The following is a 21,449-nucleotide window of genomic DNA, read 5'->3' as shown; positions in this document are numbered from 1 at the left end:
TTAAATACATTCATGTCCTGCATTAAACAGTGTGTAAATGCATCTAAATGCCCCTTCTAATGCAGCTTCTGTGTTTTCTCTGCATTGCAAAGATGGATTTTGTCAATACTGATTTCATGTAAAAGGTAAATCGATTTAAACTTATTGGAAAAGATTAATTTCTATCACTGCTGTGAACTGATCACCACACATAATACGAAGAATATCAAAAATGTTAGGAGTCAGCTGTCCACGGCAGTCCTTAAGATATCAGCACAATAACACACTCAGCAAAATATCATCTAATTATCGTTATCAATAAAATCCCAGAAAATATTGAAATATATTTGTTTTGTCAATATCGCACACCCCTGCATGATTAGAAAATTATGAGAAGTGGCCTTTTTTCCACTTGAGCCCCTGCCCCTCAAAATGTCTGTGCACGTCCCTGTTCCAGGTTCAGTACAAGTTAAGTTCAAATCGACAGCACAAAAATGAATGTGCACTTTTTGAAAGCAAAAAGACGTTCTAAACCCCGATTTTAACCCCAGGTATAAAGGTACGTTTCACACTTTTTAGCTGGGGTTATAAACTTTTGCTGTGTCAACCCCGCATTGCGGTGCCAAACTTGTGTAGTGTGAAACAAAGCGGTGTTAGAAAGTTCAGCCAATCGCGTGCCTCATATTCACGTGCTTTCGACAGTCATGGAAACACTACATATAAACAATTGTTTCAGCATTTGCGAGTGAAAAGCCACAATAAGTATATATAGCCACAATACGTAAACAACATGTGTTAACAGGATTTTAGTGTGAAAACACTAATTCTGTGTAATATGTGCAATTTTACAACTTCTTTGCCTTGACAATATAATGCCTAAAACAATGAGACGACTCTAAAATGACGAGAACAATAGTTTAACAGAATCATTCATTCAATACTGTATATTGAAATGTGCTTCATTATAAGCTTCAGATTTTGGCATTTAAATAATCCAAAATGTTCCTCTTTTTACTTCCATTATAGGTTTCTCAGTGTAACCTCTATTCCTGCTTTATAAAAAGTACTGTTGTGGCAATCCACATTATGCCACAAATGCTATCATTTGAGCTTAACTTCTTTTAAACTTGGAATATTCCTTTAGGCAAATCATAAAAGTGTCCCAAATCTGTGCATCATATCAAATACACTAAATCCTGGCCACATAACCACTCAAAGGACAGAGTGAGGATTGACTAAAATATACAACATTTAATTAGTGCTTTGTAGCTTTTCAATTATCTGAAGTAGTTTCCCTTTAATAATTTATGCCCACAACATAAAAAGACATGTAGAGACAAGCAAAACTACTTTCCCTTCCAAAGTGATAAAGGAAACTATTTTGGGTGCACACATAAACAGACTCAGAGATTCAAACAGGAACCAGGCAAACATTCTAGCTCTTATCTACCAAAACACCTGCCGTAAGTTGGGACCTAGTGTCATTTCACAGAATGATGCAAAGACAACTAGGAGTTGGGCCGAATTGCGTATATCTGTTCTTGAGTGAGAGAATGTGAAAGTAAAGTTAATAAGGTACAGACACCTGGTAATGAATGTTCAGAGACAAGCGGAAAGAGGAATTGAGCAATGAAATAAAGAGATAGAGGCAAAAAAAGCAGAAAAGTGAGAGTCTGAAGGCAGTAAAATAAATACATTGTTTCTGTCATGTATTACTTTTGTTACATTTACTGACTGTTCATTTCTAATTTTAATCTGAAAGTGAACTAAACTTGTACTGTAAATTTTAGAGTTAAAAACTGTTGTAATGTACAAAAAAAAACTGCCCTTTTCTACAGCATTACATTTAATAGTATTATACTGTAAAATTACATGAAATTACCAATAAACAGGATTTTACCATAGCATTTTTACAGCATTTTACCAGTAAAATTCCAACCATTATTTACAGTGTAACAATGAATGCACTGCATGGAGAAACTGAACAGAATGATGCAAAGACAACTAGGAGTTGGGCCGAATTGCGTATATCTGTTCTTGAGTGAGAGAATGTGAAAGTAAAGTTAATAAGGTACAGACACCTGGAAATGAATGTTCAGAGACAAGCGGAAAGAGGAATTGAGCAATGAAATAAAGAGATAGAGGCAAAAAAAGCAGAAAAGTGAGAGTCTGAAGGCAGTAAAATAAATACATTGTTTCTGTCATGTATTACTTTTGTTACATTTACTGACTGTTCATTTCTAATTTTAATCTGAAAGTGAACTAAACTTGTACTGTAAATTTTAGAGTTAAAAACTGTTGTAATGTACAAAAAAAACTGCCCTTTTCTACAGCATTACATTTAATAGTATTATACTGTAAAATTACATGAAATGACCAATAAACAGGATTTTACCAGTAAAATTCCAACCATTGTTTACAGTGTAACAATGAATGCACTGCATGGAGAAACTGAACTGAAATCTGAAGGGAGGAAGTGACAACATCTGACCTGGTTTATTAGTCGCTCATGCCTAATTAAGTGCCGCTCATCCATCAGGGCCATGAGCCATTGATCTGTTGAGTCTGGTTGTTCCAGAGAAGGATGGAGGACCGACTGACACATATCTGACTTTCTGTGAAAGCTCAGTTGGACTGATTTGAATTTAAAATATTCATCTAACAAATTTTTATTGTTAAAATTGTCATTGCAAATCGTTCATGATTATTTACAGGCTTGGATTTGGATTTTTCTGCTAGTTGTGTGCTAGCACGTGGCTTGTTTAAAGAAAAAAGCCATTAAGATGTTGCACGTGTTGGCTGTTGGTTTATTTCACAAGGACCACATGAACTCACAAATCTCAACTGTTAGTCTGAAATAATGAATAACCATACAGTCAAGGTTTGTATATTTTTAAGGCACGTTTTACAACTTACAGCAAGAATAGCAAAACAATTGGGTCAAAGTCCAGATAAACATGGCCTTCAGCTCATTGGCTAACCCTCCCTTATCTCATGGGTTTAAGCCCAGAGCAGACAGACATAAGAATGCACTACATTTCCTGAAGAACTTTCCCTAGCCAGCAGCCGTGTCTCTCTTCCACTATATACCGCTTCTCACATACAATAAAGCCAAAGAAGCAAATTTCACCGCCTGGGGCATGATTGTCAAGCTACCCTCATCCAACAAGGCCACAATTTTAGTTTTCCACTGGTCTTTAAATCAGCTTTCACAGATTAAATATGTGTTAAATATGTCTGTTGACTGAGATAGGCAAATCAAATGTCCATAGGGTGCAGTTCGTGCCTGTTGAATAGTAGCCCTCTTCTGCTTAGTGTTTTATTGTGTATTATAGAAGTTGGAGGGATGCTTTCTGAGAGTAAAACTGTTTACAACGGAGTCCCACAGGGTAGTGTATTAGGTCCTCTTTTGTTTTTTATTATATATCCTGCTTGTGAGTGTAATATGTTCTTATATGCCGATGATACTGCTTTATTGGATTCTGAGAAGGAGACTAATAAAATTCAAGAAAAGTTAGGTGAAGAGTTAGTTAAGGTGAAGGATTGGCTGTCGGAAAATACGCTTTTATTACATTTAGGAAAAACAGAATCTATTCTTTTTGGGTCTAAATATAAATTGAGGAAGGAGGATGATTTGGTAGTCAAAGTTGATGGGTATGAACTAACTAATAAAACATCGGTCAATTAACTAGAATGTGTTCTGGATAATAATTTAAGTGGGGTTAGTATGGCCAGGAAAGTATTTGGAAAAGTGAATGCTAGAATTAATTTTATAGCTAGATATGCTGTTTTTTTTGGATAGAGATGGTATATTATTGGATATTATATATATATATATATACGGTGGGTTTCGAACACATATCCACCCGACCGCCTGTGAGGGAGCCCATGGGTCAGGCAGTGACATACATTGGAGGCGGCCGTGCTTTGTGGTTTCCATCAACACACACCACATGTCCTGCACTGTAAAAAATACATATAATTGTGAATAAATAAATAAAAGGGAAAGATTATGCATCAAGACACCTTATTTTTACTACTTAGTTCAGCAGATTTGAATTTGTTTGTTCACTAAATGCAAAATGTCTCATTCACCCAATAAATGGCTGTGAAGTCAAGACAGAGATTTCTCATTTGGTCTTTTCATGGTTTTAAATGACTCTTATTATGTAAAAAAAAACTCTTTAAAAAAACATTGTGAAGTAGAAGCAACACACATAAACTTCAATAATGGTGACAAATCAACAAACCTCAAAAGTAAAATCTTTAACATCACCAAAAAATAACTAGCAAAGATGACAAAAACAACATCATCAGCATAAATACAGCCAGTAAACAGCAAAACATAAGCCTATAAATCTAACTGCATAATTTATTCATGCTGCAGTGAATGCAAGGTACATCAACATTGCAAATTCAGCAACATTGTTCAAAGTACATTTGAGAGACTATTGTTTGTGTAACCTGTTTTGCATAGATTCAAAGTAATTCACATTTAAAGTGGATCAAAACCTTTCATCAAAGTTGTCCTAAAACCAAAATGCGTTCTTGTCTTAAGACAACTTTGATGATCTTTTTTGATCCACTTCAAATGTTGACTACTGTATATATATATAGTTTCAGACTATCACAAAACTCTGTGACAACACAAGACATGAGCAAACTCACGTTCAAAACAGAGTCAAGATCATTGGATAACAGCATCTGTTCAGTTCAGGTTTGGATTTTGCCTCATTTGTTTTCTGGTAATCTAGATGATGGTTTAAACTACTCAAATTATAGAAAGAATAAAGAAGTCACAACTTGTTTTCAAAAACATCATCTCTTTATTGACATCTTCAAAAGACCGATTTTTCATTTGACTCTTCCCAAGTCGATGGTAAACTTCAGAGAACAAGCAGAACCACCATGTTACACTCCTACTTCAGTAACTACTGCACTGAACAGTTTTGAGCATTTGTACCTTTGTCTGTATTCTTTCAGTGCAAAATATTTCAATCAATAAATGTTTTGCGTTTACCTCTTCATGCATTTATGGCTATATTTAGATTGCACAGTCAAGGGAAAAAAATAATCTTGATTATTGTGCTTCATTTAACTAAGCAAAACTTTCTCTCAAAAACTCTCAACCAAAAGTGAACATTTGTGTGGCCTTGTCTATGTGCACATATTCAACCAACTTCCATCAAAATAACATTTGTCTCTTCGTAAGGCTTTTCTTTCTCACTACAAGTGCGAAAACTCTGCGGTAAACAGAATTAACAGCTTTGATTCCCCTAAGAGAATTGAGCCAAACACACTATCTCTCAGTTCTGTCAGCTATCGGTCCTTACCTGTCTTACACAACTGTTTAAAACATCACCTATCCAAAACAGAGAAACAGGCAGTAGGAACAGTCACAAACAAAGAAAACCCACACAAATCATACATAAACATTAAGCTGAATGGAATGTACGTCTGTGTTTTGGAATGCATGTTTGAGAAGTGCACATCGTGCAACTGTGCTTTGCCACGTAATACAGCTGTACATCCAAGTGTTGCATGCTGACAAGAGGCTCTCACATGCGTATATTTTGAACTTCTAAACTTATATTCAACATTAACAGTCTACCAGCCATGTTTGCAGAGGAGCAGCGCCTCTGTGGAAGCTCTGAATTCTTCACAGTATCATAGTCTCGCCTTCAAAAAAAGTCTACACTGAACATCTGATGCACTTGTGAATTTAACACCTATGGAGCAAAAGTGTGTGCACAGTGAGCAGGGGTTTGTATGGGTCTCAAGTGTCTATATGCGTGCAATTTAGGGCTTTGCAGGCTGTGTCTCTGTTCTAGGTGTGGCTTATTTAACTCGTCCCTGAGGTCTTACTACCACCAACACCAAATGATGACCTCATAAACACAAGCATCCTAAATGGCTTCGTTCATTCTTCAATTCTTCATCCAATACAGAGATTTCTAAAACTAGAAAGTACCTGCTTGATTTCTACTATGAACACAATGGTTTATACAGGAATTAGCTTAGGCCACGGGTCCCACAGCACTGCTGTTTAATAAAGACTTTGTACCTAAAAAGCACCAGCATAGCAGATCGACTGCTGCCTTCATCATCATCCATTCAGCCACTCTTTTAGTGACTTTAGCTTTAGTCTTATTGCTTAAACCAAAATGTATCAAAGTCACAGTGCTGAGAGTCTGTAGTATTCCGCATCTAGAGGTACGTCGTCCTTGAAGATCATCAGACGCTCGAAAAACAACAGGATGTCCATGTAAATAAACATCATGAACATTATCTGTATAGTAAGGCAAATACAAACAAAACAAATATTTGTCAGAGCCTTTAAACATCTTCAAACAAGAATATAATAAATATTAGGTGTGTGACAGACATCAACCAAATACTACAGCAAGTCTCTGTCTTATTTATACTGTCTGGTACTTCTGGGTGAGTAGACAACCAGAGAGAAGCTTCTAGACATTGGAGATGTTTTGTGAGGCATCCCGTGCTTGTCGGATACCATAGAGCCACTTAATGACACGTGCATTCCTCTCGATGACAGAGATGCCGTAAGGAACACGCTCACTGGGCTTTATAGGCCCATCATCATCATCCTCCTCCTCTTCTCCTCGCTGTCCATCCCCACCGTCCCCACACTCTGAGCTAGGCGTACTGACGCTGCGGAGCTTGGAGACTGACACAATGTCCGAATTTGCCCGGGCAAAACGCTCCATGCCACCCATTCCTTCCACCTCATCTGGGTTCAGTCCACAGTAGTTGAAGAAGCGCTCCAGGTCAGCTGTGGCCCGAGAGTAGCGGTCGCTCAAGTCTGACTTGGAGCGGTGAAGGGAAGGGTGCTTCCGGGTTGAACCGGGACGTGACCCTCGAGAGCTGGCTGAGGAAATGCGGGTGAAAGCGGGGGAAGCCGGGGGTAGAATGCCAGGGCGTAGAAGCAGCGAGCTGGAGGGTATGCAGGAGGATGAAGGGTGAGCTGCCAAAGGTTGCTTCTGAGCAGAAGATGTGGGAGGTGCCTGTGGCTGGGCTATCTGTGGTTGAGCTATTTGAGCTTGTCTAGGTTTGGGTTGTAGAGGCAATCTCTGAGGTTTCCTGATCTCTGCCTGTGGTCGCACATCCACCCGTCGTACAGTTACAGAGTTGGGGGTCCCGTAACTACCTTGTGGTACCAGTTGGGGAGCTCTGGCTGGGACCGGAGGCGGCCTTCGGCTGGGCTCTGCAGGTGAGGGTTGATTGATAAGAGGAGAGGAGGTGCGAGAGGAGTTGGGCGTTGAGCCAAGGTGTGCTTTGAAGTTAATGCAGTGCTGAGGTTCTGCAGATTGTCCACTACCAACACTCTGACCTCCAGAAGAGGGTGAGGAGGCTGAGGGAGAAGGAGAGGATGGGGTAGGTGAAGATGCAAGTGGTCCATCACAGACATTGATTAGATTATTGAGTACTTCAAGGTTGAGTTGCGGTCCTCTGCTCATGCCATGATCCAGTCCTCCGTTCTCTGTCTTAAGTAGCCGCCAGGTAATCTTCCTTGCTGGTGGAGTGTTTATTCTGCATTGCATCATCATGCTTGGTGATAACAGCGGTTTGCGGATGATTGGAGGTTTCACAGGCTCTTGTCTAGTAAGTGCTACTTGCTGACTCTTTACGTACTTGGCCTTGTCTGCTTCCAGGCGCTCAACTGCACTCAGTTTCCGTGTTCCTGGCTCGGGTGCTCTGCGGAAGTAGTCCGGACCTTTGTTGAGGATTCGGAAAGGCATGGCAGAAGTGAAGGGACCCCCAGTAAGACGGCCATCTGTGGGACGAAGGGTCTCCACTGGCATGACTGGTAGCAGTGGGATTAATTTAAGTGGTGAAATGAAGGCTAAGGGTCAAAGTTTCTGTTGTTCAAGAATGTCTTGCAGTCCCAAGAAAGACTTTTGTAGTCACGGGTCTCTTTATTCCTTCCCCTTTGTATTTTAAGCTCGTTTTCCCCCACCTTCAAGGGCCCCTTTAACTTTCTTACCAGTCTGAACACTCCTGCTGGTGTTACTTCACTCTTTTTTTGTGTGCCGGCCTCTTGCCTCTATTATCTGCTCTCTCCCGAGTCCGGCTCATTGAATAGAGGCCCTTGGGATGGGGTCATAAAGTGTCGCATTCCACATAAGTCCGGCTGAGTGACCCACCAGGACCAGGCAGATCCTGAAGTGAGCTCCTTGCAGCTGAAAGGTTAGCTGAACTGTTCTGGTGAAACACGGTGGCTCAGTCTTTTCCTCTCAAACTCCAGATGTCCCAGATTTGTAAAACACTCCTTAAAAACCTGATCCTCTTTTTCTTGTAATCCTGAAGATTTTCTTACTAATCCTCTTTTCCTGGAGGAAGGAGAGAGAGAGAAAGATGCTGTCAGACATGGGTAGGCAAGAGAGGACCTCCTCTCGCTCCCTCTGCTCCACACATATAACAGATACTGGAGTACTCTAGGGCGAATGGGGGCAGACGTTTGGTTTTAATGTACTGTCTGGCCCCTCCCACTACACTCTTAAAGCCTCCAGATGCTGCATGTGCGAGCAGCCAATCAGGAAAGAGAAAAGAGTTCCAAGCACAAGAGGTGGAGAAAGGAGTAAGCCAGCAGCCAACCTCTGATTGGTCGAGGGTTGGAACGCTGACCAATTGCATCCTTCCCCCACTCACAACAAACACTCCTACTGAATTTTTATTCAAATGTGATTCTTTAAAAAGAAATAAAAAAAGAAAAGGGCAGAGCTATAGAACAGCTGCAATCTTTTATATTCAGTTGCATCAAATAGTGGTGTTTTATGAAAATATTTAAATATCCTCCTTCATTCCACTTGTTCAGTGTTCATGAGCACACAAAGGCACTTTGTGTAGTGTCTTTACAGAGTAAATTATAGGCAGATTATCATCTTTCATATTCTTGTCTCAGACTAGATCTAAGCAAAGGCTCATTTAAATCTGTCTGAAACACTCATGAGCATCCACACAGCCGGTCTCAAAAAAACTAGTTTTATATAGTGTAGTAAAACCTTTTTAACTTCAAACCATAAACAAAGAGAGTGCTGTTCTAGAATCTGTGCTGGCTCAAATTTAGACATTTTCCCTCACTCTCTCTCTTCATCACAACTTTGCTTTCATATTCTCTTGATCCTCATTGTCAAGGGAGTGAAGACAATTAGCCTTTTCCCTTCCCTATTCTTCTTTTTGTTACTGCATTAAAGGTTTGGATTACATCATCAAGAGCGCTGAGAGGCTTGGCCCTTGCCGTTCATCATCATCATCATCATCACCATCATTATATTCAAATATATATTTTTAAATTAATCTTTTTATAACATGACTTCTTGTCTGGGCTCTCATCCCTGTTACACTCCCCCTCCCCTTCTTTCACTAATAAGATAGAAAAGACTTAATACAATAGAAAGACAGACATATTCTCTAACCAAGCAACAGTTCATTTGAAACCCTAAATATAGTCTTAAACTCTAATTACTGAACAGAGTGAACTGCCTTTAGTGAAACCTGCTAATAACCTTACTGACATTTACCCGAAAGACTGAACAATAAATAGTCTAAATTGCTTAAATGAGCTACTTGGCTTGCACTGCAATTATTTCCAACATGAAATCAAAATTGACCCCATTTGCTTTCTTAATACATGTTCCTTGTATTATTGTGAACATTTTATCAGTGCATATTTTTCTGTCTGTCTTCATTGCAAATCTTAATCAAAATGTATTAGCTTGCTCTTCCTCTGAAGTTTCAGAGTTCGATTGATAATTTTAACTTCAATATTATGCTGATTATCGTTTTAATCTATGTAAAATAGGAACATTTCATGTTAAATTTTATTGACTCTTCAGGGTTATTTGCTTTAGATACAAGATTAAAAACCATTACTGTTGCCACCAATGATTCCATTCTAGTTTTTGTGTCATTCAGACATGTGATTCTGACTCATATGTGACAGGAAAGTGACAGGTAAGTTAAAAGTTGGTTACCATTGAGAAATGTCTTGTGTTGTGATGTTTCCATTACTATGGAAATGGCATTATTTTAACATGCTTGGCATGTCTCTGTCTGTTATTGTGTCTTATAAGAGGCTTATTGACAGAGTAATGCAATAAATGCTTATCCAGGTCAAATTCTGTGATGCATTTAGATGATGCACACACACATAAACACATTCAGCTGTCTCTCAATGGTCAGGCTTTTAATAGAAGGCACAGTTGCTCAGGATCCTACTATGCTGCTAGGGGTGAGGCAGCTCTAGTGTCCAAAAGCCAAAATGGATCATCATTCCTTCCCCTCCACATCTCCATATTCCCCTGCGCTACACTGGCCTTTACCAAACACCAACATGGAGAAAGCTCTTCCACAGGGATCATAGACTACAAGCATGAAGGCTTGTACATATATGGATAACAATGAAAGCTAGCAAAAATTCTAAGCTTGTAAAGTCATCAGAGCCCTTTCTCAAAATTATTTAACTACCTCAGGCATCAGTGAGATAAGCACACAGACAAACAGCTAATTCAACATCCAAATGTTGTTCCAACTTAAGATGTTTTTTGGAACTATAATATTTTGCTAAAATAAAAAAAGAAATAAAACACAAAAAATCAATCACTTTAAACATTTAAAGATTAACTTCTATATATGCACTCTAAACATAAAATATGGTAAATTAACATGAAATTAAATATCCAAGGTTGGCTGATAGTATCCAAAATGAACAGATACAAACAAATGTTTAAAATAGATCTCTAATATTGGCAGATAATATGGGTACCAAAATATTGTACATCTCTAATCTAAACAGAACTTAACCAGAGCTTAAGCAATGATTAAAAATAAAGTTCTCCCATGCAGACTGTAATACGCAGGGTTTCGTTCCCAATTTTGGGTAGCAATCCACCAGCTGGGAACCACTGTTTAGAGCAATGATATACTCTGTCCAACAGAAGTTGAAATCTTAGGGTGCTTTCACACCTGTAGATCGATTGCTTTGTTCCGAAACCGGGATTAAAATTATTACAATGTTGCTTTTTATTCTTGGTACGGTTTGCTTTCACATGGCAAAGTTTCTTAACAGACCAAATTTGTTAATACAAGTCACGTGCGAGTAAACTGTTCTCTCATTGGTCAAAGTTCGACGGTTTATTTTCCGGGATTCCACTGAGCTGTCATGGCTGTCATCCGTCAGAATGGAACGATAACAGCTTTGCGGGCTTATTTTTTTTGCTTGTTTTTTTGTTTGTTTTTTTGTAGCTGTCATTATAATAATTTATCATTTTCTGCTTTCACGGAACTTACGTAATTACCCATCATAAATTGTGATATAGCCTGGTTCGTTGGTCCGTTGGATCGGATTGCTTTCTCACTACAACCGAACCGCTCCGGAGTTCGTTTTCAATCGAGCCGAGACCACCTCATTCAGGCGATCTCGGACCGATTGTTTTGGCGCGGATCCGAGCGCGATTGCCGTGTTCACATATGCCCAAACAAACCGAGCTAAGGGGGGAAACGCGCCAGGTTCCGAAACAACAGGCCAGGTGTGAAAGCACCCTTACTCATCTTACAGCACTCCGTGATCCCAAAACCATTAAAGTGTTTAGGTCTCATGTAAAATAAGATCCCCAAACAGAAGCAAACACACAGTGGAATGTGAAGGCCAAAGGGGCGAGGGTGGCACGAACAGTCCACAGCTATGGGCACAAGCGTGGTGTGAACTGATTGAGATAACAGAAGCATTTCAGCACTGAGCCAACTGGACCCAGAACACTGAGGACATGGTGAGAGCCAGGAATACACACACTTGGAGCCATACACACCCACGTCAGACTGCCACAACCACAGAAACACAGGCATCTCCAAAGCAAACCTTGCTGGGCACAAAATAAAGATCTGGTCTTGATTTCTGAGAGCTGATGTAATTTTCCCCACAGTGTTTAGTGGTGAACTGGACTGTTGGTTGAGCCACAAAAAACGTGAATGGAAAATGTTTGCTAACGGCTTGAGCATGGCATCTAACAGTGATGTTTTTGTGGGTGTTTTTCAACCTGAATGGATGTGTAATGTTCATTTTATTAGTGTTTAATGATTTGAGGTGCACTAAATGACAGAAAATGTGATGCAAATAAGCTTACAGTAAAAACCATGGACAAATGCACTGGGAGACGGCGAGTCGAGCACGGAGGTCTACAGCTGCAGGGAGAAAGCAAAAAATGACCTCACTAATTTTGGCTGAAAGAAACTCCACAATGTAATTAGAGGGGAATTCAGCATGACTGGAGGGGATCTGCTGTTTTAAGGATATCTTAATTACTGCTGCGACAACAGGCTCAACATGAGAGATACACGTGAGTGGGGAAAATAAAAAAGAACAAGGAAGAGAGAGACAATGCAAGACAGAACATGAGAGAGAGAGAGAGAGAGAAGAAGGGTCGGATATCTAAAAAACAGAGATAAAGAGTGAGATAGAGACAGCATGTTGGTAAACGGTAATTTGAAGATTTTTAGTTTTCTAATGTGAGTGGTGCTTGCCAAAGCAAATCGCATCACCACAATGTCAGGTCTTGCTTAAGTGCTAAATAATTTTTTTAGTCAGTTACTATGTTGTTGCTAGTGTGTTCAGGTCAAATCCATAAGCCCAGTCTCTATGATGGTCCTTAGATATGCTTGGGTGCTCCTTTTAATGTCCATAATATGTTTTGATACGTTGACCAATTTAGATTGACACATCACATCTTTCCTCAACAAACCCCGCAATTTGAGGCAGCATTCATGTTCATAGCACGTGAGCTGACACTACCCGAACTGTAAAAGACCGGATTTCAGTAATAACTCAAAATGCTTCATAATTTTGACTGCACTTTGGGAAAGGGAAGAATAGCAATGGTGATGCTTGCCCTAGCTGTACAGTCTTGGATGTCAAATTGTCTATGTAGAGGCATATACGACTTTGTGACTGGAGACTGACAGCTCTAAACAGATCAAAACCAACATTTCCTGCTCCTAGCAGCCCAGAAGGATTCACTCTGAGCCTGAGTCACCTGTGCAATGTTATAGTTACGCTCCTGTTACCCAGGCTACAAAACTCTCCATCCTTTAACGTGTCAGGAAGCTCGAGTGAATCTGTTCAGGTGTTAGGTGAGAACTGAGCGTAGAACATCTGACATCACTATGAGTAACGAGGGAATTCAGGAATCTCTCCCAACTGGAAACATGAGCCATCCTGCTGACTAAAGCGGATGTTATGTAAGTAAAAAGAGAATGAATATGTAAATCGAACTCAGGCAGAGACCTTCACCAACCTGTGTAGTAAAGAGACATGGTGAGGTAAATATTACCTTTGCAGGGTCGTTTTTTCTGCATGCTACCAAAAGAGGAAACTGATAAGGAGAGTCAGATAAGATGAATTTTGGAAGAGCCCCCATAAACTACTATTCAGCATCAAGAAGTTATTTATTCCCGGTGCTTTTATGTCACAGTTTTCAATTGATTTATTGATAACGGCTTGTTTCAGCTGTATTTAGAGTGAATCTGAGTGGCTGTGCCCTACAGATGAACCTCATTTGTGTAACCACTCACTTAAAGATTAAGTGCATGACACTGTAGGTGTTAGATGTAAGTACAAGCTAACTAGCATCATTCCCAACGGTTTTTCCTGACGGCTTTCACTGTATTGACAGAGTCACACCTCTCACTCAACTTACCTCAGTGACCGCGATAAAGACGCCCCAGAGGATTCAAGCCTTTAGCCTGATAACCTTTCACACTGCCTTCCATCCATTACTACCAAAAAACTCTATTGGTGAGGGACAGCTGGTTAAAAAGGGTTTTAAACAGCCTTCTCTTCTCAATGTGTGGCAACGCACAGCACAGCTGTTTCCCCTCCGTCCACAGCAGGCCAGAATGACCTCTCAACACAACATCATTAGACAGAGCTGGTATTGTACTAAATGTCCCACAGCAAGACCAGGATACAGCTAACACTGAATGTCTGAATGAGCCCTGAGGATATTATCATCATTCATCTCCCATTTATAATGTCAGCCAATATATGACTACCTAAAGAGATGTAAATACAGTTGCCCTTAGTGCCATTTCTCACACTCAAAGTTTAGCCAAATAAAAGGAGGTATAACATAGACTTCTGCTGATTTTAATAAAAATAATTTGAATACATTTATAATTACTACAGACTAACCATAAAGCAGCCTTTATTAATATTTTATTAATATTATATATGGCTGTAGCCTACTTAATGATTATTTTGGTAATCTGTCACATAATTTCATTGGTTAGTCAGAAAAAAATATTTTCTGTATTTTATTCAAAGAACATGCTATTTCATTGCTGTCCCCCAAACACCGTAATTTATGTGCAATGTGCAAAATATTTTGAAAATAAGCCTTATATTTAAAAAAAAATCTGATTGTCAGTGGTTTTGAAGCAGAAAGGAAGTTTAAAAATTGCCATATTTAAAATAATAAAGAAAAAAAGAAGCACATCATTTCATTATCATTTAATTGTTGCAGTCCTATAATAACATTCATGCATGAATTAATTAATTTATTATTATGAATAATTTTATCTAATAATCGATTTTATATATATATATATATATATATATATATATATATCTCTTACATATTTATCTTTTCTATCATATTGGGGATATTAATTTTATGCCTAAAAGGACATAAATAGTATAGAAATACAAAAGAAAAATTAGAGGGACAAAATGGCCAAAGACTAAGTTATACTGATTAATTGGCCTGCCACTAACATCAATTTATGATTAGTAGAAAAAAGTGCAAAAGTGATGTAAACTAATAACAATTACCCCCGTAAATGTGTCAGAAGCATGTTAGAGAGGAAACGAGCAGAGAATAGGCTCGGCCCATTCCTCCATCTCTCATGTTGACTGTAATAAGATAATCAGATGAGAGCAAAAAGTCCATCTGTCTTTCATGGGCCAGCCACAATGTGAGCATAAATTCTCCAAATTTCCCTCCATCTATCACTTTTAAAGTTCAAATCAGAGAAACCAGATTAGATCAAATCAGATCCCTGGAGTTTAGCGTGAGAGAGACTGTGTTGCAGCACAGCACCGCTCAGACAGATGTATCTGACCCCAGAGACCTGGGTGATCTGTCACTTACATGACTATTAGTGATTTACCGTTTCCACCGGATAAAGCTCTGCACTACCAGCTGCACTCTTGAGCAAGGACACTGTGGTGGCAGAGGTCACTTTAAAATCTCAACCCAGTACTGTTCAATCGTCCTGGCAACATCCTCACAGCGCTGCCAGCGGTAAAAAGAGAGATGCACCTCACTGTCAAATTGATCAAGCAAAATGGCCTGATCATCCCCTAATTACAACCATGGCACCCTTCTATCTGTCAGACTCATCTCAGGAATCCATGACCCAGGTGTCCTTTAAATGGACCCTGACCCTGTGGCCTGCCTCAGGCTTGACAAAGTAAAGCTGAGAAATGTCACACACATTCTAAACACTGAAGACACATGCACACTCACGCCTGACAGAATTACCGTCTGCCACACACAAGCACGTTAACAGACACACAGAAGCAAATATGTGTGTGGACACAGTGTCTAATCACAGAGATGGTTTAAGCGTCAGCCCAGAGTGTTGTTTTTACCTTCTTCCACCACAGCTACCAATTCCGCTTTCCCACAGTCTCACACACACACACACACACCAAAACAAAAGAAAAACAAACAACTAGTAACTACGTTTACAAAAACTAGAGCACAACACAAACATGGCCTCCAAACAGGCAGAGGTCACGTATTAACCCAGTTTGACCAATAACTAAGCCAGGAATGTCAGTGAGTTAATGGATCTCAGATAGGGAAAGAGAGAGATAAGAGTTCTTTTCCTGCATGAATATGCAGACAATATGACAGAAAATGCCTCACAGTTGTTATTACACACACTGACTCAGTTCCTCATTTCTCAAATCACAACTATTTTGACAAACTGTTGACATTCTTTTTTAGGGATGTACGATGTATTTCATATCGGCTATCAAGTTTTTCTTTTTTTTTTTTTTAATCAGTATTATTCGATATTGGATATTTAATTGTTGATGCTCATTTCCCCCTATGTTTACATTCAAATGACCTTTGCTGTCATCTCATTCAAAGTTAACCTTCAAAACACTAATAATTTATAAAATGAAGCAAATCTCAAGATGAATGCCCATTTTTGTACATATTAATCTTGCGATGACTAAATTCACTTGCAGAAAATTTTATTTAGACAAAATAGTACAAAGAAAGTATAGATAAATATACTTTGATTGTTAAAAAATTCTAACTTTTAATATTTGCCAATTATCAGCTTTATAAATAAATAAATATCAGCCAGAATTTTTATATTGGTGCATCTCTAACAACAATGGCACAGAATGACATTCAGCACACACAAAAACCAACACAATCCAACAACTGAGCTCAAAAATGCAAACCCACAGACATCCACTGTTTTAATGCATATAATAAAAGTCCTAATGGGAAAATGCTTGGAGTTTATCTGTATTTAATTGCCCATAAACTGAACTCAAATCACCCTACACTCACACGATTCTTACTGATCCCATATAAACAACCATTATGTCTTACTAGGTAATCAGTCCAGTCCCAGCACGCTCAAATTAGACTCACTAGACACTCACATCCTTCATAAATGAATGAAATGAGAGGACATGAGTTATACATGAGCCTTACTGTTACTGCCATTAAGGTTGAAGATAAAAAGACAAAAAAAAATACAAGTAAAAAATAAAATAAAAAAATAATATAAAACCAGAGTTCAACAGAGTCAACACAAACTAACTGCAGAAAGCATGAGACTAATCCACTAGTCTATAAATTACTGGATCTCTGTTACAGGTTGTTTAACTTACCAGGATAAGTGTTTTCCAAGAGCAGGATGAAACTCTCAAGCTGTCGAGCCTTTTGAAGAACGGAGCTCAGCAGAGTGTCGGCACTCCAGTGAATGTGTGTGAGAGTCTGTGTGTGTGTGTGCACGACTGACACGGCAACTCAAATACTTCTCCTCCTCCTCCCTCTTTCCTACATAGCTCCTCCCAGCCAACTCTTTCAGGAAGCACAACTCTTCCCCATGGACACATGTCCACAGTATGTGTTTGTGCCTTATTTACTCCACAAATCCTTTGCCTATTCTTGGTCTCGAGGGTTTCCGATTGAAGTTGCTGCTTCCGATCGGTGTTCACCTCCTGGATATTTGTGGCGGTCATTGCCCAAAACAGCTCTCAATAATCTTTTCCCACATTCCACCTCAGACTACAGGAGGAAGTGATATAAGAGTGTCTGTCAGCTTCATCAAAGTAAAAGGAGCGCTGCAGTGGTGGCCATAAGGAAATCCCATCATTCAGTCGGACAATTTCAGGAAGATTTCCAAGGAATTACCTGAGACAGACTGAAGAGAATCATCTCGTATGACTGTTTCTGTTCTGGGAAGCAGACCACTAAGAAGAATTTGTGGTTTCTTGGATCTCAGAATATGAGCCTGGATTTAGCATCACCCTCAAAACACAAGTTCATCCCGTAAAATCCTGTAAGAGTGGACTGGATCCAGCTCAAAGTGACAGAAATAAATGAAAGTTACAAAACAACACTTCATTTTCACTGACACGCCTGTATCAAACTCACTTTGGAGACTCCACCTCTCCATTTTAAATAGATTAACTAGATTATTTAAGCAGTGGTTGGATGAAGTCTGGTTTGGCAGACCACCTTGTGTGAAGGTGAATGTTCTGCTGAAAACAGATAACATCTGCCATCAAGATGCACTACAAATAAACAAGTCTGACCCAAACAGCTCCTCCTTTTCAGGTCTATTCATTCAGTCAAGTGCAGGTGTGGATTCTTATCACATTCCTCTCCATTTGACTGCCTTTGAAACCCACACCCTCATGCCAAGGGGGCATACCGGAGTCCCACCGTATTCACAATACCCACAGAATGTCTGCCTGTGGCTACCGTAAAAGATCTCCATGGGAATGGCTGAAGCTCTGTCTGCGTTGAGGAAAGTTCATCAGGCAGATGCTACCAAAGCTCTGAAATAGGGGTGTGAATGATGGAATTGTTCATTCAGACTCCTATTCTAAAGTGAAAATGCACATTGAGTTGCATGTCATTTTTGCAACATGTGCACCCCTAGATTTTGAAAATGAAGCAACATTTCACTGTCTATAAACAATGATTACATTCACTGAAAACACAGTGATAGTGTGATAGAGATCATAACAACAAGCACTATCAGTGCTTAGCTTGAAGGATTTTTTTCTGCTTGCCCAATCAGGCCAAAACTTGCCCTGCTAACATTTTCACTGCACACCACCCTCATTCCCCCAGTATATAATACTTATATTTTACTACATGTAACTTTATATAATCATATAACTTATAATTAATAAATTAGGTTTATAATGTATTTTTGATATTAAATGTATATTTTGTATTAAATGCATATATATTAAAATATTGATTACAAAATATAATTTATTATTAAAGCTTTTATCAAATTTTTCATCAGGAAACTACAAGACTTTTCTGACGGTCTCTGTTATTCTCAATGTAAAATACTTAATTAGACAAAATTAAGAGTAAATACATTTTTAAAAAAACTCAGCGGACTGTTTCAATTAACACTTCAATAATCAAATTGCTTAAGCATATTTATTCACTATATTTATAAATAGGGTACATGTATAGGGTATTCAGTGTCCTGTACATTAACATCAACAAATCACCTTTAGTCTGAACTATATGAGATTGTTGACATGGGCTACACTAGTTACAATGTTATCTAATTATTGTTTGAATGCACTATTTTCATAACTATCATCAAGAGCTGATGACCATTGAGTTCTTCTCATGTCTGTCATCAGATTTCCTTTTCTATTTTTCTCTTCAAACTCTGTGCAGGGATGAAGACCTCAGATCCTTCAACTTAACATCGTAACTTCATCCTTGCCCAAGTACTTGAAATGTTTATGGTGAAGCTGCTTATGTTGCAGGATCAACGCTAATGTTAAAGAGCCTGGCTGCCCTGTGTGCCACATTGGTAACGCTGTCAGCACTGATCTGTCTGGGTGCTCATCTGCGCTGCTGAAGAATGGCAGTGTCTTTGAAAGAGAGGATTATGGAGCAGTGCAGGATTACTACTGCCCATCTTTCATTCTGAAGATCACAGCCCACGCTGTAGGCTCTGAGCGAGACACACACACTCGCTCACAGGGTCAGACTCGTATATGGACATCTCCTTTTACAACTCAAATTACACACAGACATCTCCAAACGGGTTTTCACACCACTAAATCTTCACAAATACAAACGCACACACACCCCTCTGTGAACGTGCATGTACACATAAACATGATTGACTGATTAGTCAAACTAGGCATGGGCTGATTACCGGTTTCAAGGTATACCGCGATTTGAAACTTTCACGGTTTCAAAACCGCTAATATTTTCCATTATACTGTTCCTGCGGTATGCTGAGCTGAAGGCCACTGTCAAAGAAACCTGGGCTTCCATACCACCTCAGCAGTGCCACAAACTGATCACCTCCATGCCACGCCGAATTGAGGCAGTAATTAAAGCAAAAGGAGCCCCTACCAAGTATTGAGTACATGTACAGTAAATGAACATACTTTCCAGAAGGCCAACAATTCACTAAAAATGTTTTTTTAATTGGTCTTATGAAGTATTCTAATTTGTTGAGATACCGGCCCATGCCTAAGTCAAACAGTGATGAAAATGTCTGTTTGCCATGATGAGGTCACCCATCATAACAAGCTGTTTACATACTTTACAGTTGCATTTAAATAAATGGTTCAGATTTCCATATGGGTTACATTTCTTATCAGAGGATAGAAGAGAGATGGACGCCAAACCAATTCCCTCTGAATTCAAAAGTGGCGTTATAAGCAGATCCAGACAGAATCTCTGTTGTTTATTTGGCATTTTTTTGCACAAAATTCTGCAGTATGGATCTACCCAGCTAACAACAATTTGCTAACATTCCCATTAAGTCATTTATTATTAAACGTCATTTCAAAACATTGTTTTTTTTTAAATGTTTTAAAAAATCATTTTGCAAACATTACGGGAATGTTACTTTTGCTCAGAATGTTCTGAAACTAGTAACATTCAAAAAACATTAGATGAACAACTAAAATATTTCAGAAAATTGAACGTTCTGTTAATGTTACTGAAAGAATGTTTGTTCATAACTTTAAGGGGAAGCTTGCCAGAACATTTGCCGAAGTTCTGAGGATGTTCCCTGTTGGCTGGGACCTGGGTGAACAACCACTCAAGAGGCGGAGCATATATAGAACCTTCAATTCTGTGGAAAACTGCAGAGTTTTCAGCAGAATTCTGTGCAGAGATTATGTGTAGGCCTGGTTACAAGTGGGTGGCATTGAAAGGATTGTTTGAAATTGAGCCTGCTTCAACATGCGCACAGCCACACACACACAACAAATTTAAACAGTTTGCTAAAGAGGCCAGGCGAGTCAACACCACAGATTTGGAGACGTTACACAAAAACAAGAGCACCTGAGCCAATCAATGCATGGAGAAAGAGGGAGATCAGGGGTGAGTAGGGATGTAACGATTCACTCAACTCAAGATTCGATTCACGATTTTGATTTCACGATTCGATTCGCAATTTTTTTTTTTACAAAATGAGATTTAAGACAAATTATAAATTAAATGTGTCCTTTTATTATTGCTTGGACAAAATACTGAAAGTGAAGTGACATGTGGCCAAGTATGGTGACCCATACTCGGAATTAGTGCTCTGCATTTATCCCATCCAAAGTGCGTGAACACACACCGTGAACACACACCCGGAGCAGTGGGCAGCCATTTTTTGCTGCGGCACCCAAGGAGCAGTTGGGGGTACGTTTATTTGTGAAATTGAAATATGTTAATCGCTTTGGATAAAAGCGCTTGCTAAATAACAAAATTTAAATATAATGTAAATGTAAATAACAAAACTAATTTTTTTATTTTATTTTAAAACAAGCCCCAAATCAAATAAATAAGTTACACAAATAAAATAAATCTCTTCATATAAACAAAAATAAGGCTTTGTCTGTGCTCTTTCCATTTAAAATTAGAGGCAACCACTGCATTTTAATCATGATCCAAACAAATATGCTGCATACATGCATCATGAGCAGTTTTTAAACTAAATTAGATTGTATAATTTCGAAATTTGAAGCAAAAACAATGTTTTGACTTCAATTTTGTGAAATTATGCATAAAAAAATATCTGCATGAAACAAAAACAGCAGATGAGCTGAATGAGACGCAGATTCACTCTCTGCCAGCAGGTGGCGCTTAAAACGTTTCCTTGGTTTCCGCTGTAAACAAAGCAGCGCTGCACTTATGAACTTTAATATG

General features: G+C 38.8%; 1 protein-coding gene across 2 annotated transcripts in view; it reads right to left on the bottom strand.

Moving 5' to 3' along the window:
- Positions 1-5,420: 5,420 nt before the first annotated feature.
- The window catches only part of LOC107657022 (protein FAM110B-like), a 21,033-nt gene continuing 5,004 nt past the window's right edge, over positions 5,421-21,449 (bottom strand). Inside the window, exons 1-2 of one of the 2 annotated variants that reach the window (XM_016445007.1) lie at positions 16,916-17,028; positions 5,421-8,330 (exon numbers count right to left, since the gene is read on the bottom strand). In XM_016445007.1, the coding sequence (XP_016300493.1) occupies positions 6,447-7,802 (1,356 nt within the window). In that variant the 5' untranslated portion in view covers positions 7,803-8,330; positions 16,916-17,028 and the 3' untranslated portion in view covers positions 5,421-6,446. Of the gene's footprint in view, positions 8,331-16,915; positions 17,029-21,449 lie in introns of those variants that run through there. The other variant, XM_016445006.1, reaches the window with a different exon arrangement.

The sequence above is a fragment of the Sinocyclocheilus anshuiensis genome, unplaced genomic scaffold (genome assembly GCF_001515605.1).
Source record: "Sinocyclocheilus anshuiensis isolate Anshui unplaced genomic scaffold, SAMN03320099.WGS_v1.1 scaffold1453, whole genome shotgun sequence".
Classification (NCBI taxonomy): domain Eukaryota; kingdom Metazoa; phylum Chordata; class Actinopteri; order Cypriniformes; family Cyprinidae; genus Sinocyclocheilus; species Sinocyclocheilus anshuiensis.
The sequence above is the reverse complement of the archived record's forward strand: the minus strand, read 5'-3'. Positions and strand labels throughout refer to the sequence as shown.